At 43.2% G+C, this 18454-nt stretch overlaps 1 protein-coding gene across 3 annotated transcripts in view; it reads left to right on the top strand.

The window, feature by feature from the left end:
- Positions 1-834: 834 nt before the first annotated feature.
- KCTD3 (potassium channel tetramerization domain containing 3) overlaps positions 835-18454 on the top strand; it is a 67630-nt gene continuing 50010 nt past the window's right edge. Inside the window, exons 1-2 of one of the 3 annotated variants that reach the window (XM_074949258.1) lie at positions 835-1193; positions 15855-15908. In XM_074949258.1, the coding sequence (XP_074805359.1) occupies positions 1120-1193; positions 15855-15908 (128 nt within the window). In that variant the 5' untranslated portion in view covers positions 835-1119. The remainder of the gene's footprint in view (positions 1194-15854; positions 15909-18454) is intronic. The other 2 variants (XM_074949257.1, XM_074949259.1) reach the window with 2 other exon arrangements.

Here is an 18454-nt window from a genome sequence, read left to right as displayed (position 1 = left end):
AGGTGATCTCTCAGGTAGCTAAGGGCCAGTGCCATGGAAGGCTTTTAATTTCACCTTGCTGGCCTTAAAGCTTAATAGTAATATGTACCGTAAGAATGTTTCCTTAGCAGTAGCAGCTTTCGGTAGCTTGGTCATATTCAAACTCTGTCTCAATTTTTTTAGTAGAGAAAAAAGTTGTCATACGGAATTCAGATTTTGGATTTCCCCCATTGCAATTCTGGCATCATGTTCTCTATAAATATAATGCGGGGGGGAGGGGAGAAATGCAATCATTTAATGTTAATGGCCTCTCAAAAATTGAGGACAATGAATTGGGCAGCTTTTTAAGAAGGTGACTGTTACTAATGATCCACACATTAAGCAAATATAACTTCCCAGCTTGACAGCCTCCATTTCCCCTACTTGTCCTGTGTACATTTTTCTGCTGGCATAATCACTGAATAAAACCCTCGAAAACTTTCATCACTATGAATAAGGCCCTGATTCACCACTGCCTTAGTCCGGTTTTATGCGGATGTAACTCCACTGCTGGCAACACGAGTGAATCAGGGGCAAAATAATTAAAATAGATGAATAGAGAGAGGCGTTTTGCCTATTTGGCGAGAGAGGAGGAGAGGGAGGATTCCTCAGTTTGGGTGTGTGCGGAGAGTCCTCTCGTTTGGGGGGACTACCGCGTGTGTGTATTCCCCATTGCGATGTGCGTGTGCACTCTGCTACTGAAGGAGCGTGTGTGTGTGTGTGTACGGAGGCTTTCGAACCCTCCCGCCCATAGCGTCCCCACAGCTCTCCCTCCCCTCCCGAGCTCGCTTCGCGCAGAACGCAGAGTATTTTGTCCCGTGCCGAGCCCCCTCCTCCAGGTGCTGCGCGTTGCCATGGCACTTTCCGCCCGGCTCCGGCCAGGGTGTGGGGAGGCGGCGCGGCCTTTGCTGGCCTGAGCCCGAGGGGCCGCAGCTTCTCGGGACCCAGTTCCTCCCTCGCTGGCCCACGCCCGGGGCAGCCCCGCTGCGCGCTCCCCCAGCTCCCGCCTCTAGCTGCCGCCTCCTGCTGGTTCCGTGGGCTCCGGCTGCGGTGGAAGGTGGCGGCGGGCGCTGCCCGGAGCTGCAGGCGGCGGCGGGGAAGATGGCGGGGAACGGTGGGGGCTTCGCCGGCGCGGGAAGCGGGGAGATCATCCAGCTCAACGTAGGGGGCACCAGGTGAGCGCGGTGGGGGGGCGCTGCAGGGAAGGGAGCCCATGGAGGAGTGAGGGGTCCGAGCTGGGGGGGGGCGGATTCTGGGGCTGGGAAGGGGGGTCTGGGGGAGGGTAGTGTGGGCGGTCAGGAGCCCCAGCATTGGGGTCTAGGGGAGGGCAGTGGGAGTTGGCGGGGCGTGGGGGAGGCCCAGCAATGAGCAGAGAGAGCTGGGGGAGGGCAGCGAGAGCTGGGGGGGGAGCCCTAGCAATGGGCATCGGGGTCTGGGGGAGGGCAGCGAGAGCTGGGGGAGCCCCAGCAATGGGCATCGGGATCTGGGGGAGGGCAGCGAGAGCTGTGGGGGGGAGCCCCAGCAATGGGCATTGGGGTCTGGGGGAGGGCAGCGAGAGCTGGGGGGGGGAGCCCCAGCAGTGGGCAGCAGGGTTTGGGAGAGGACAGTGTGAACTGGTGTAGGGCTGGTGGGGGCATAAGGGGGAGGGAAGACCCAGTGATGGGGAGCTGGGGACCAAAGTTAGGGGGAAGGTAGTGCGAGTTGGTTGTGGGGCAGGGGAGTTAAGGGGGAGAAGAGCCCTAGTCTGGGGTGCAGGACTAGGCGGATCATGCATCTCCCTCAGGTGTCCCAGGAACAGGATCTGTTTAGTTATGTCATCGAGACCTGGTCCACCTAGGACTTGTTGCATTATTCCTTGGTCTGGTCTGTCTGTGTCCCGGTCTGGTCTGTCTGTGTCCCAGTCTTGTCCTGGTTTCCTGCTGATAGGGCTTGTCCCGAAGCTGCTGAGCCCAGGCTCAACCCAGTTGTCACTGCATTTTGGTCTTGATATTTGGCATCATATTGCAAAGGGAACTCATTTTGGGGATGTGCCCAAGTTTTGCAATGTTGCAGGTAGCTTTGCCTAGGTTGTGTTTGTGATGGAGCTGCCTGGGTGATAAAGAAAATTTGGGCCTATCTAACGTGTTTCAAAGGAGTCTAAATCAGGACTATCCAGGGGGAAAGCAGATATTGTGACCCTGTGCGTGCACTCAGTCCCAGGGAATGTCTACTGCTCCTAGGTATTTTAAAATGGTTACAGTAATTTATCTATCACATTTATGTCTGTGAATGGCATTTGGATCTTTTGGGATAAAATATATTTGAAGGGGTGGAATGTTCTGGTCAGGGCTCTGTATAATTAAGTATTGGAGAATGAAATTGATATTTGTTATAATTTTGACAGATATCTATGATTATTTTAAGCATTTTTTTATTTCTATCAATTTAAGTGTTTGCTGTTTGTGAAAAATATGGACATTAAGTATTTTTATAGTTTATTTAAATTTTTACAGTTGCAGGAAATTATGGGGTGGGGTCAGACAGTAGCATTTTAATGACAGTAGATGTTGAGATTAAAAAAGTTAGATTTGTAACTGTTGAAGCACAAATTGTCAATATCACATGCAAAATATACAAAGCAAATATCCTTAAATCAATCTCATAATAAGTTCTCAAGCAGCATTTTTCTGATTTTGCCTATCTGTACATTTTGGTTAAATGGAAATATTTTTATTGGTTTGTGTGTATGGGGAAATCAACATTTTCTGATTAAAAATCTAATCCTTCCAAGCCTTTGTATACTGTACTATAAGGCCTTGGATTCTCTAGCAATCTAGTAGAAAGTCTGGAACATCTGTGTCAGCCTCAGATGTGTTAAAATGGAGGTTTTTATGAAATATAAAAATGAATAATATAAGTATAGTTACCCTGTATTGTTGTTTTGATATTGAGTTTGTCTTATTTGGGGCAGCTTTGGGATTGTGGGGTTAATATGTTACCTGAATGTTTTTGCTAAAATGATAAGCAGCGAAATGGACAACAATATTGTCATTAGAATGCACTCTGAAACATAAAGAAGAGAACACTTTATTGAGATGAATATAATTCATACTTCTTGGAGCAATAGTTTCAAGCTGTCTGCAGATTCACAAAGACAGCATTGCGTTAGTTTCCACTTTGTGTTTTCAAGGTTATCTTTGCAGCCATGTGGTCTAGAAACATAACTTGGTAAAACTTTGAGCTGATATTTTATAGTACAGTTGTACAGCAAACTTACCCTCTGTAGCAAATGTTGCAGAATCTCAGAATTCACAGGCCTCTGATTATACTATAACTCTGATTTACTGAAACTCCTGCCTAGGTGATACCTTAAAATTAGTAGGCAAAACTGATATCTGAAAGTGTCCTCAGGGCCAATTTATGGCATTGGTTAAAATTTATGTTGTGTAAGTATAACCCAAACCAGGGTTGGCTGTGCCTATCTTGAGGACCCTTCACTATTCTGCAGTTATACAGTGACCTATTTGTACAGTGTTTAGGAGTAAGTCACTTAAAAGTCCCAAAACTGCAGATCATGTTTTGAAATATATTTAGCAAATGATTATGAAAATCACAGAGAAGTATAAGCAGGAGACATGTTGAGGGAGAAATATGTTTCTTCAGACTAAGAGTTATTGAATTGCTAATTTGCTAACAGATATAGAGTAGGAATTTCTTCAGATTCCCTAGTTTACAAAAGAAACCGCTCTGTCCTTCACTTTACTTTGTCTCCATAGTTTTTTGTAGTCCAGGTTTGCAATTACATGTTTCTAGAAAAAGTGGATATTGCTAAATTTATAACTTCAGTGGTTCTAACTGTATTGTTTCTCATTCCGCAAATACCTACCTTTATTTTCTGTATTTTATTGTATTTCTGTAAGTTTGTTGCTGCTTTGTCAGTGTAGCATCTGCCCTTCCAAAGCTATGTGGATAATGCTTTGTATAAAGTTTGGGTGCTAAACTTGAGAATCCTGTACAGATTGAGTTTGTCATTTTTTTTAAACCTTATAAAATTGTGTATTTTCTCTTACATTTCTGAAAATTATGTATTGTATTAGAAGAATATACAGTATAATGGATTGTAAATAGGAAAGTAGAAGAGTGATGCTTATGTTAAGTGCTAACACTATAGTAGAAAGATTAAAGCAATGAAAATAAATTACTTTTTTCCAAAGTAGATAAATATACTCGCAGTTTTGGAGTTTTCCTGCAACTTCTAAAATATCATGGTGATTTTTGTTGTTTACAAAGTATCCTCGCTTTTTTGTGTGTGCAGAATAAGTGTCTCAGGGCATGGTTACACAAGAGAGTTTACAGCACCACTGCAGCTTCGTTGCCGTAAGCTCTCTAATGTAGCTGCTCTAAGCTGACGGGAGAGAGCTCATTGGTGGGAGAAGCTCTCCCGCCAACGTAGCACTGTCCACACTGGCACTTATGTCGGTATAACTTATGACACTCGGGAGTGATTTATTTACACCCCTGAGTGACATAAATTATGCTGACATAAACGGTAGTGTAGACATAGCCTCAGAAAGAGGGAATGGACCTGGGGGAGAATAAAGTAAGCTGTTCATATCTTACTCGGGAATATGTGCCTTGGCCAAGCTGTTGTTTGTCTATGTAGTGTAAGTAACTCTGGATGAATCTTTCCCTTTCTTCTTTCCAACATTTAATTTTGCATTTGTTTGGGAATCCACCTTATTTAGTACAATGCAGTATTCTTTTTTTAAAAAGAGGAATGGAAATATGACTAATGTCTGAAGAGTGAGTGTGTCAGGTCTCTTTGGAAGGAGGAAGGGCTCCTGAGTGAGTTATGGGCTGTAAAGTTAAGCAGTTTTCTAAAGAAGATTGGAAAGACTGAGTCTTTCTGTGTAGCACTATAGATGCTATATGATGCTTTACACAGTGAGTAAAAACATGATCGCTGCCTTCTTGTATTCTAAATTGTGTGTAACAAAATAGGATGTAGAGGGTGGAAGGAATACACAAACTAAGATTTAGAAGGGTCAGGATGATATGATATGCGTCATGTCACCATGCTGTGTGAAGCCCTGGGGACAAAACATGAAAAGTTTTAAGATAGGGATTTGGAGTCAGTGAAACGACTTATGAAAAGTTGTGGTTAGGCTAGTGGTGAATGAGCTGTGTGTTGGTAGGGCCAGAAAGAAGGAGGTTACAGTTTTTGAGGCAAGGAGATGATGCTTAAGGCACAGAGGGATTTTGACAGTAGGTGTGGAAAGGGATGTATATGTAAATAGCAGGAGTTAGCAACAGACTAACTGTGCAGGGTAAAAGAAACAAGGTAACAGTGAAGTGGTAGGCCAGGATAGGGAAGCTTCATGAAACTGTCTTCCTTGAGAATGAATACAGTACTGGGACATTCATATCATTAGGTCTACTTCTGTTTGTATGATGCACTGTATATTATTTCAGATATTAATAAATAGCTTGAACAAGCTCACACAATAAAAAATAAGGAAAGACTTTGACATACTGATGTGTGTCTCAGGAAATACAATAAAGATTTTCCCCCCTGAAAATTTTATATTGGTAAACATTTGATTAGTGTTGCTTATAGACTGAAAAGTTTACCATTGATAATAATAATCTTCCTAAATTACAAGATACCTTTTAGTTACACTTCTACGTTTTTCTTTAATGTAGCTTATCTTCAGTATGCTTGCATGTGTTGCGCAAAGAAGTGATTTGATTCAAAAACTTATTTTACAATATAAGGGCCAAATTCAATCCTGTCACAAGTCTTCTGAAGTCACTGGAGTTGCATTCTCTAGCTTTATGGCTGAATATGGCCCTAGGAATATCAGACTGTAAAACTTTTGGAAAGATAATTGTACAAGGTGTTACTGGTGAAAATGGCTAACTTCACATTTAGTCACAGAAATATGGGGGAAAATACAACCTCCGTTTGCATTCCTTCCTATTTGTAAGTAATTATTGATGATTTCTTTACCCCTGTTTTTTGTATGGGAAGAAGAATCTAGAGGCTGTTAATGAGCAGAATTGACTTCTGCTTCTTACTGTGTGATCTAGAAATATTGAAAATATTCCACCAAATATTGCAAACTACTTCACTGGTTAAATCATATTTAAAACAGTGGCTTGTATTTAATTTTGTATCCCATCAGATATAGATTCTTGATGCATCTGTACAAATAAACAGTTTGGATGAAATGCATTAGGCCAAATTGTGATGTTCTTATATGAAAGCATCAAGAACAGTCTAATATTTTGCATATTATATCTCTGTCCTGATTGTTTCATTATTACACTTAAAAAGATGTCAAACTTTCATAAACAATTTTTTTCTAAAGAGTTTTCTATGTAACCATCAAATCACCCACGTTTTAATAGTAATAGCAGAAAGTTTTCATGATAAAATAAAACATAAAATAATTCAGATTGAAACATGCTAGTGATGCAAGAGCAGGAGAGCTATACAGGAGCGAAAAAAAGTCCGGAATGTATACCTAGTAAAATGTAAGACTACTTAAATCTGTACCCTGAATTTTTAATTGTTCTTCTTTGTTTCCTCGAGTATTGCAGAATGATGTAGACCAGTGGTTCTCAAAGTCGGTCCGCCGCTTGTTCAGGGAAAGCCCCTGGCGGTCCGGACCAATTAGTTTACTTCCCACTGGCCGTGGTTCGCCGTTCCAGGCCAATGGGGGCTGCGGGAAGGGCGGCCAGCATGTTCCTTGGCCTGTGCCACTTCCCGCAGCCCCCATTGGCCTGGAGCGGCGAACCGCGGCCAATGGGAGCCGTGGTCGGCTGAACCTGCAGACGCGGCAGGTAAACAAACTGGTCCGGCCCACCAGGGGCTTTCCCTGAACAAGGGGCGGACTGGCTTTGAGAACTACTGATGTAGACAAATATATTAGTGTGACTCATCTGCCATTGTGAGTAGTGTTACATTACTAGCTGTAGAAAATAAATAGTATTAATGTTAGTAGTAAGTGAGATTTATTTTTGGTTCTAACCTCTGGAATTTACTATTGCAAAAGAAATATTATTTTTGGAATTGCACTAAAATGCTCAGCGATAAACTTTTAAAATTGAAATATTAAAAATGCTGAACTATTTAAGGAACAAGAGATAAAATGTAATCTTGATGCTTTATGTTGATAGCATAATTTCGATTATAACCCTTTCGTATTTTAAATATGATTTATTCCTGTTTTTATAATGTAATAGTCTGATATTTTAAATTTGTATTTTTATATTCAAATGTGATGTTCATGGTTGATCAGAGGTGGAAATGAACTCTTGTCAAGGTTCCTTCCCAACTCTGAACTCTAGGGTACAGATGTGGGGACCTGCATGAAAACCCCCCTAAGCTTATTTTCACCAGCTTAGGTTAAAACTTTCCCAAGGTACAAACTATTTTACCTTTTGCCCTTGGACTTAATTGCTGCCACCACCAAGCGTCTAACAAATATGTAACAGGGAAAGAGCCCGCTTGGAAACGTCTTTTCCCCCCAAAAATCCTCCCAAACCCTACACCCCTTTTCCTGGGGAAGGCTTGATAAAAATCCTCACCAATTTGCATAGGTGAACACAGACCCAAACCCTTGGATTTAAGAACAATGAAAAAGCAATCAGGTTCTTAAAAGAAGAATTTTGACTGAAGAAAAAGTAAAAGAATCACCTCTGTAAAATCAGGATGGTAAATACCTTACAGGGTAATCAGATTCAAAACATAGAGAATCCCTCTAGGCAAAACCTTAAGTTACAAAAAGACACAAAAACAGGAATATACATTCCATTCAGCACAACTTATTTTATCAGCCATTTAAACAAAACAGAATCTAACGCATATCTAACTAGATTGCTTATTAGCCCTTTACAGGAGTTCTGACCTGCATTCCTGCTCTGGTCCCAGCAAAAGCAACACACAGACCGAGAGAACCTTTATTTCTCCCCCCGCTCCAGCGTTGAAAGTATCTTGTCTCCTCATTGGTCATTTTGGTCAGGTGCCAGCGAGGTTATCCTAGCTTCTTAACCCTTTATAGGTGAAAGGGTTTTTCCTCTGGCCGGGAGGGATTTAAAGGTGTTTACCCTTCCCTTTATATTTATGACAACTCTCTAAAAGGCAACTTTCAGTAGTCATTCTTTAATATATATTGCTGATATCAGATTTTTCTAGATAGAAATTTGATACAAGGTTGATAATACTATAATCTTTGTAAAATTACATCATTGTAATCCTAGTATCTTCGGATAGCTTTATATCAGATTGTTTGTTTGTTTCTTATCCAAACTGGTTGTTACATGTAGCACAAACTAGTCAATATTCTGTCTGAGTCTCAAACTAACATCTGTAAATCTTTATATTACTTTTCACTCAGCGATATTGTGAGGTGAAGATTTGGAAATAGGGATGATTGTTTGATTTCTAATGTTTATGAATAATATTTCTTAAAGCTTGGTGAAAACAATTGGCTTAAGCAATAGTAGTTTCATGTTCTTATTGGGTGTAAAAAGCATTGAGCTTAAAATTGTCCACAGAACCCTTTGCAGAATGGCCAGGCGGTTTTAGTGTAGACATCAGTCTATTCTGTTGTTTTCTTTAGATAATTCTGGCTGTGTCGGTCACATACTTTTCCTTTTTAATGAAAATAAAAATGGAAAGGTTTAGCCTGCTTTGATTAACTGAGTGGATATGTTCTGGTTTGGCTCACATTCTGAGGCATATCCTTTTGTGTGTAATTGCTTTCCATTGGGATTGAAGATGCTAAGGAATAAAATATCTAGGGTTTTGCACATTGATTCTTTCTTGAAGAGGGTTCCAGCTTTTATAGAGAAATCTCCTATCATACTGTGCAAATTCAAAGAGAAAGACAGGCCTGTGAGATAATGTTTGACAGTTCCTTGAAAATATCAACATGACGATCACCCAATTTGAGGCAACAATGGATGATCTGGACAATAAGATGGAGGAGATGAATTTTTGTATCAAAAGCATGGAATGCTGAGTGGATTTTACCTCTTGTTCGAAGAATGTTGTTTTGCTCAGAGACAGGAAAAATTCTATGGTCGTTATCCATGCAAGACTTAAATAACTCTCATACCCTTGTTGAAATTCAGGCTTGGGGTACACTACATACTTACTATGTTATAACTATGTCGCTCGGGGGTGTGAAAAATCCACACACCTGAGCGATGTAGTTATATTGACCTTAATCCCCCTTGTAGAGACAGCACTATGTTGGCGGGAGAGCTTCCTCACTGACATACTTACTGCCTCTCACGGAGGTGGCGTTATTAAGCGAGGGGAGAGATTTCTCCCATCGGCTTAGAGCATCTTCACCAGACATGTTACAGCAGTGCCAATATAAATTTGTGCTGTAGACTGGCCCTAGATGTCTGGCATAAAAAGCCTTAGCTTATTAATTGAGTTATTAGACTTCCTTTCTGGTTCTGTCGAGTGCTTGAATGCCAGCATTGTGTGCAGTCTCAGAAAAGGAGAGTGAGCCTTCACGCGACAAATACCCTGTAGGCTACAAGGTAAGGTGCTCTAGCCTGGGGACAGACCATGAGTTCAGGTGTCCTTTTCCATTCTGTTAATATTTTTGTGCATGTCAGAACCTTATTGACCAAGGCCTTGTAATACACCCTATAGACTTGCAACTATTATTTCCTTCTCCATCCATTTCAGATAGGATAATTGATGCTGCACAAGGGCAATAGATTGAATCAATGGTTTCATAACTGATAGAAATATAGCTTGAATATCTGTTATCCCCAGTTCTCATTTATTTTTCTATATTTTCTTTAATCACAATAAAATTAAAAAGTAATTTTATAATTACAATAATTCTTCAAGAAGTATAGCTGTGATGCAGATAACACTTTTTGAAAGTTTGAAGGTACACTCAGTTTTTGGTCTGCCCAACTTCCACATCTGATGTGTGCAGATGTCTGGTATGGCTGCTCACTTAGCTGGATATATTGGATATATAAATTATTGCGTGTATAACTTTTACTAGGAATTGCTACTTCTCAGTCCCAGAAATGAGGTCTAGATTTTATTTTTACATTTCTTGCTCTGCATGTGTATTATCTGTATTAAACTCTTAGTAATTTTAATGCTCATATTAACTTTAATAACAGTGAATACTAGTTTTTAGGGCAGTTAAGTAAGTAATACTGGAACCGACAGCCAACTACGGCTGGACATTGTCATCACCAACGAGGACTGGAAGAAGATCATCATGGTGGACATCATAGTGCCCTTCGAAAACAGGACTCCAGCCTTCCATGATGCCTGAGCTTGAAAGCTGGAGAAATATGCCTTTCTGGCTGACACCCTGAGAGCTAGGGGCTACGAAGTCCAAACTCACGTGCTGATCGTCAGAGCCCTGGGCGCATGGGACCCCGGTAACGAGCAAGTGCTGAGAGAATGTGGAGTTGGTCAACGCTACGCTTGGCTGATGCGGCAACTCATGGTGTCGGATGCTGTCAGGTGGTCGAGGGACATCTACATAGAACGCATCACTGGACACTGGCAATACCAGGAGGGATGAGCTGGAGTGCCGATGATAAGCGCAGTCCGGAAAGTAACTCAAATGCTTTTTTTTCTCTAAATGAACAACCTATCCTAATTCTCAGTGACTGAGGGACAATCTCCACTCATTGATATATTTTGCTTTCCACAACCAAATCTCTCTACAAATTTTCATGAGTGTACCTGTGTATTCGGATTCTAAAATCTAAATTGTATTGTTAAATCTGTTCACCTAAATTTGGGTTATTGCTGATTATGTACTCTATGTATCCTATGACTTTAAAAACAAACTTTGCATTTGTGGATAATCTAAACACTATACCCAGATGTACAGACAGACTTTTCCCAACCTATGTAGTAAATTGTGCTATTGTGAAATAAGGACTGTATCCCCACTTTCTTATTATGATCTACTGCTGTGGTCTGTCTTGCATGATTTTCTCACTTGGATTTACTCATGGAGAATTAGCCAGAGGGTTTTTTGTTTTCTCACAGTTTTTAGTTTTCTGTTTTATTCTTCTAGCACTTCTTTTACACGAGGATGCTTAAAGTTGGTCTCCTTCATAAATGGATTGATTTTTCAGGAGTTCTGAGCACATATGTATCCCAGTGAAATCAGTGCTCAGCACCTTTGAAAGCTAGGCCATTATTGCTTAGGGCCCAAATTCTTAAAGGTACTTAGGCATTGCAATGCTGAGCAAAGCATGCCTTGACTGATTTAGGATCCGAAGTCTCATTGAAAGTCATTGGTACTTAGCCTCCTCTGTATTAGATTTTTATAGGACATTGACGTGTGGCTGGTGAACGTTGGTCATAAGCTCTCAGCTTTGAAAAAAGTTCACAGGGCATAGCTAAGGTAATGTTTTGTATCATTTCAAAATTGAGTTACTCCTACTTTGAGATAAAGTGCTATAAATTAAAAATGACATTTACCTAATTGTTCTAAGGATATAGTTTGGCCAATTGGAGAAGCTTTAAATAACTGAAATTTTGGATGTTTAAAGAATATATTTAAAGAATTTTCAAAGGTTTGAAGATTGAGAAATGACTGTATTTACCGTATTGTAGTATAAATCACTGTTTTCTTTGGCTACGGCAAATGAGGAAAAATTGTTTCTCTTATTCTGAATTTTATAAGCATACCTAATTAGGGTATGTGGATATTTTATTTTTAAGAAGGAAAAATTGAATTCCAGTATATACCTGATGATAAAGGAAACTGTAGCAAAACCAACAGCTGAAAAGTTACAGAAAATCTCCTTAAACTCTCAGTAGCTCAAGTAACAAAAGGCTTTGGTTCATTTTTTTTCTGGCAGAAAAAATAAATTCTTGTTTTGCATGTTGTTCCTGGTCAGTGCCAACACTAGATTTCTTTGTTCAGATTTGGGATTGTCATGCTTGCATTGAACCACTGAATGACTACACACAGTCTTCACTGTATATAGTACACAGGAGTTTTTTATATGATCTTGGTGCTTCTACTTTTTGCAGTGGTAGAAAGTAATGTTTTCCTTCAATAAATAGGAAATGTAGGCACTGAAAATATGAGGCAGAGCCAGAAAAGGGATGAATTCATAAAATACTTGTTCTTTAGAGACATCATGAAATGCATCCATTTATTGTATAAAGTATTTTGGAACTTTACCCTCAAATTTCCTCTCTTCAGCCCCTTCCTGTCCACAATAGCTCCACTTAATGATGTTGTCTTCAAAGATTCCTCAATTCTGGAACCGTTTAGGGGAGATTATTAGAATTGCATGCTTTGGGTGAACCAGTATTGTTGGGTTTTTTTGTTTTTGTTTTTAGCGGGGGCTGTATTTTAGGAACCCCTTGCCCAAATGATCCCACGTTTGGATAATTAACCCTACCCTACACTCCCACAAAACATAACAAATTGCAAGACAATCTGTGTAAGCACACAGATTTTAGAGTACTAAAGTCATATCTACACTACAGAGTTAAGTCAACTTTTAAGTTATGTTGATGATCATAAGCCTCTTTAATTACATCGTTGCTCTAACAATGTTGCAAAAAGTTCTTTGCCTCTCTTTGAGGTGGTTTTATTATGTCAGCATACCAAGGGAGTTACATCCATGGGAGGAGCATTTGTGTTTCACATCCACTGTTTTGTTGATGAAAGCTGATTTTTGTCGACAAGGTGTGTAGTGTAGACAAGACCTCAGAAGAGTCATTTTAACAGGAAGGGCTTTTCAACTTAGGCCATGTCTACGCTACCACTTATGTCTGCAAAACGTATGTCGCTCAGGGGTGTGAAAAAACCACACTCCTGAGCAATGTAAGTTTCGCAAGCATAAGTGCTTGGGTGCATAGCGCTGTGGTGGTGGGAGAGCTTCTCCTGCCGCTCCTGCAGGTGGTTTTATTATGTCAGTGGGAGAGCTCTCTTCCGTCCTCATAGAGTGGCTACACAAGTGATCTTACAGCGGTGCAGCTGCATCGTTACAGCTGTGCTGCTGTAAAGTCACTAGTGTAGACATGGCCTTAGCTAGAGAAGAGCTGGCACTCTAGTATAATATTGTATGAAATTAGAGGGAGAATAGGAGGGATGGGCTCGACACATCCATCAACAACGGAACTGACCCATAGATGTAGCCTTAAACAACATCTCTGAGAGGTGTGAACTGCTTCACTCGTGTGAGTGGGTGTTCCACTTCCCCCTCCCCAGTGCTGGAGAGTTTCTGATATGTGTCAAGCATACCCAATCTCAGCAGTATATTCCTGGTGCATGGTCTGAGCATGTCTGGCTCACATGGGGAGGGGTAGAGAGAGGGGCTCAGACCCCCCATCCCACCCCAGAAAGGCAAGCCCCCTCCAGAACGTGGCTTTCATGAGGGGGGCAGGGAAGGGGGGGTGTTCACACTCCAATACTTTGGTTGAAAGCCCCCAGATTGTAGAACATGCACAGGAAGGCAATGTGGGGTTACAGGCATTCCTGCCTCATCCCTATTCCCCCCAGGCCCTCTGTCACTCTCCCACCCCTACCTTTCCACTCCCCCTAGTCACCACCCTCCTCTTTATGACCTGGTGTCCCAATCCCTCACCGTCTATTCCCACCTTATCTTCTACCTCAATTTTCCTTTTCAGAGAGCATTTGCTTGTGTAGCTTTGTTTCTTTTTTTAAATAGCCTTCTGAATATTCTGCTGTACTCAGATTATGTTTCACAAAAATTAAAATCCCCCTTTGACAGAGGCAGATTGGAGCAATATTCCTTCTTTACTTCAAATTTTTACTTCAAATTTTTGCCCAGGGTTTGGATTTGAACGTACAGTGCCTGGGATGGTTCCAAGAACATAATGTACCTTTGGAGCCACCCAGGTTCTGTGATGTATAGGTAGTTTTCCAGATAGTTAGTGTGTGTGTCTCTCTCTGCACATGCTCAGTATGATCCGTTAGAGGTATGAGTACGCACGTAAGCCTTTATAGGCGTAACTGGAAAAAGCAAACTCTTTCAAATAATGTTTTAATTTGACTTCCCCCAAAGGGTGGTGGGTGCCATGCACTCTGTTGCGGGTAGCACTTAAGCGTTTTAGACCCTAGCCTGATGAGCTGAGCCCTGATTTGATCTGTCTGTGAGCAAAAAAATCATTGCCAGAACATGTTAACTTTATAAAAAAAAAAATGTTTTTCTGGAGGCTGTCCCCTGCCACCCCTCTGGAGACTGTATCTCGGGAATCCCATGGTCAAATGGCCCCAACTGTGGCTCACTGACTTTACCTCCTCCCTATGAGGCACACCAAATTTCAATGCAATCTGATTGACTGTCCAGATTTTAGAGCACGTAGAACAGTTGAGCTTTAAACAGAAAGCTGGTCCTAACTTTAATTCTAGCGGAGAGATTTCACTGGTAGACAATTGGGCATAAATAGCCGTTGCAGATAACTACAGGTACTATAAGTAGAGCCCTACCAAATTCACAGTCCATTTTGGTCAATTTCACAGTCATAGGATTTTTAAAATCATAATTTTCATGATTTCAGCTATTTAAATCTGAAATTTCATGGTGTTGTAATTGTAGCGGTCCAGACCCAAAAAGGAGGTGTGTGTGTGTGTTTTTGGGGGGGTGGGGTGGGGAGGGTTGCAGTACTGCTACCCTTACCTCTGCGCTGCTGCTAGCAGCAGAACTGCCTTCAGAGCTGGGCAGCTAGAGAGTGGTGTCTGCTGGCTGGGAGCTCAGCTTTGAAGGCAGAGCCAGCACCAGCGCAGAAGTAAGGATGGCATGATATGGTACTGCCACCCTTACTTCTGCACTGCTGCTGGTGGGGGACTGCCTTCAGAGCTGGGTGCCTGGCCAACAGCTGCCACTCTCTGGCTGCCCAGCTCTGAAGGCAGCACAGAAATAAGTGAGACAATACTGCAGCCCCCCTAAAATAACCTTGATCCCCCTGCAATTCCCTTTTGGGTCAGGACCCCCAATTTGAGAAACGCTGGTCTCTCCCGTGAAATCTGTATACAGGATAAAAGCACACAAAAGACCAGATTTCATGGGGGGAGACCATATTTCTCTGATGAATTTTTCATGGCCGTGAATTTGGTAGGGCCCTAACTATAAGCACACTCTAAAATATTTTTTACTTACTACTTCGTCATTATTACTGACACTCTCCCTAAGTTTGTTGCATCTTGTCTTAATTTAGGGCTTAATCTTGCAAATACTAGCACTATTGATCTAGTCCTTTGTATAAAGTTACTCAAATGGCATGAATGTTTGCAGGGGCAGGACCCTGGATTGTAAGATATTTGGGGCAGGAATTGTATCACTGAGTGTTTTTGTATAGGGTCTAGCACAATGATTGGGGCCCTGATTTGGGGCCTCCAGATGCTGTAATACAAATGAGAGGTAAGAATAATATAGTTTCTTCACATCTTTTCTTTGAGATTTTTACACATAGTAAGGAATTCACTCTAGAATCAGCTTTCCAAACCACTCTCTGACCTCTAAGGATATGTCTGCACTGCAAAATAAAGACCCAGAGCAGTAGTCTTGGAGCCTGGGTTGACTGCAGTGTGGACTTTCAGGCTGAGAGCCACCCCCTTTGCTGGGTTTCAGAACCAGGCTCCAACCTAAACCCAAATATCTATATAGCTGTTTTTAGCCCCATAGCATGAGCCTTGACCCCAAGTTAGTTGACCTGGGCTCTGAGACTTGCTGCCCTGGGTCTTTTTTTTGGAGTGTAATGTACCCTAAGGCTTCTTTTAAGCAGTCTTGAAAAAAAACAAAAACTCAGTTTGATACTCTGTATGTGCAATGCTTGATTTTTTTAATTTTTGGTCTTACAGGTTCAGCACCTCAAGACAAACACTAATGTGGATTCCAGACTCCTTTTTTTCCAGGTATTTCAAATGTTAATATATTTTACTAAGTAGAATTACTAGGCATTTAAAAAGCATTTTATATCATTACCACTATGAGAGTTTGATTACAGAAAAAAACATAAGTCACAACGCCATCCTGCTGTCACTGTTGGGGAAGAGCGAAGGAGGAGGATGGAGTGGTGAAGGGACCATTCATCTTCCTGAGATACTCATGCTGTGGGTGGGAGGGTCAGTGGGTGGTAAAGCTGAGCCAGACCTGCATTAGATCACCAGTATCCACCTTCTCCACTGCTGTTGCACAGTATGCTTCTGTAATTAAAATTGTAAGAGTTTCCCCATTGTGAATTTAACACATACATTTTTTCCCCTCTAATTTTTTTTTGGGTCTACTCATAGCATATAAAAACTAGTGCCAAGTGGGGAGGGAGGAAGGAATAAACTGTCCATATGATCAATTTTTCTGTCTTCCTCCTTCTCCAATCAGTCAGTGGTTAGCTTATTGAATGTGAGCGTTTATTATCCTTTATAAAAATTGTTTTATCCTATCTAATGAAACTGTCGATATTCTCATGTCTCACTATTTTGACTCCTAGCAAGCCCTAGGTCTCAAAATTATGTCTAGTGGCAATAAGTTCCACATGTTAATTTTGCATTGTTAAAAATCTTTCTATTGGTTTAAAATGTGTTGCCTTTCAAATTCCATTTTAAATGTCTGCTTGTGCTTGTGTCATGAGAGTGATAAATAGGAGCATCATATTTACCTTCTCCATGATATACATTATTTTGTATACCACGCTACTCCTTTGGGAGAGTTAGTAGTTAGATATTTAAATTCTTTTGTCTTCATATGTGAGAGAATTTTCAATATGTTATCTTTTAAAAAATATTATTTCTTGCTCTTTGCAGTAAGTAGCCTTCCAAATCAGAACAGTAAATAAGCCTGTTACTTACTTCTAACCCTCCCAAATATGCTGGGCTTTTCATCATTATTTTTAGGAAAAATCATGTTTTTTTTCCAACTACGCCAGGGGCGGGCAAACTTTTTGGCCTGAGGTCCACATCGGGTTTCCAAAATTGTATGGAGGGCCGGTTAGGGGAGGCCTCCCCAAACAGCCAGGGATGGCACTGCCACCGCCCCCATCTGACCCCTCCCCCCCCGGCTCTCTGTCCCCTGACTGCCCCCGGACCCCCTGCCCCTAACTGTCCCCCGCTGCCCCATCCAACCCCTCCTCTCATTCCTGACTGCCCCCCGGGGACCCCTACCCCATCCAACCACCCCTTCTTCCTGACCACTCCCAGACCTCCCACCCCTAACTGCCCCCCACCGCCCCATCCAACCCCTCTCCTTCCTGACTGTCCCACCCCGGGACCCCTGCCACCACCCCTTCTCCCTGTTCCCTGACCGCCCCTGGAACCCCCACCCCTGACTGCCTCCTGCCGCCCCATCCAACCCCTCCTCTCATTCCTGACTGCCCCCGCCAGGGACCCCTGCCCCATCCAACCCCTCCTGCTTTCTGTCCCCTGACCACCCACAGAACCCACGCCCCCATTCAACCCCCCTGTTCCCCACCCTCTGACTGCCCCTACCCCTATCCACACCCCGACCGCTCCCCGAACTCCCTGCCCTCTATTCAACCCCCTGTGCTCCCTGGCCCCTTACCGCGCTGCCTGGAGCAGCACTGGCTGGCGGCCCGACTGCACCAGGATAGGCAACCATGCTGGGCTGTACAGCTGCACTACCCCAGGAGTTCACAGTCCCCCAGCCCAGAGCATTGTGCCGGTGGCGCAGTGAGCTGAGGCTGCGGGGGAGGGGAACAGCAGGGGAGGGGTTTGGAGCTAGTCTCCCCAGCCAGGAGCTCAGGGACTGGGCGGGAGGGTCCCACGGGTCGTAGTTTGCCCACCTCCTGAGCTCCGCTCTCTTTCCTTGACTATGCTTCACCCAAATGCGGATTAAGGTTTCCTGGGGCCCTGGGCCAGAGCAAGTGGGGGGCCCTTCCCAACCACTTTGCCTGCGGCCCACCCCCATTCCGCCTCTTCTGCCCGTGGACCTGTCCACAATCCCTTTCTGCCCCTTCCCCGGGGCCTGCCCCTGTTCCACCCAGGTCCTACCCGTTCTGCCTCCCACTGCAGCCCCGCAATGTCTTTTGCTCCTTTCTGCTTCCCCCCCCGGCCAGTGGCCCCAAGACTGGCGAAACTCTGTCCCTTGCGCCTCAGGGCTCAGTGGGGAGTGAGAGCTCCTCCAGTCCCAGGGGCACAGAGGGGGTCCGGGTGCTGGGGCTTCCCCCGCACTTCTATGGGGGACCAGGGTCGGGGCACTGGGGCTTGTCACACTCCACCTGCCCAGTGGGGTCGGGTGCGGGGGCTTCCCCTGCCGCCCCACGGCTTCTGCACTGGCTTCAGTTGGGGATGGGGTCTGCTATGGGGGGCTTCCCCCATCCTGTGACTTCTGCTGGGGCTGCTGGTGGGGGGGAGGCTTCCCCCATCCTTTAGCTTCTGCCGGGGTCGGGCCAGGGCTTCTGGGGAAGGATCCTTCACCCCGCCTGCCTGGCACTGCTGCCAGGGGT

This window comes from Natator depressus, chromosome 3 (assembly GCF_965152275.1).
Source record: "Natator depressus isolate rNatDep1 chromosome 3, rNatDep2.hap1, whole genome shotgun sequence".
Lineage (NCBI taxonomy): Eukaryota > Metazoa > Chordata > Testudines > Cheloniidae > Natator > Natator depressus.
Note: the sequence above shows the minus strand (reverse complement) of the source record. Positions and strands in the feature narration are given on the sequence as shown.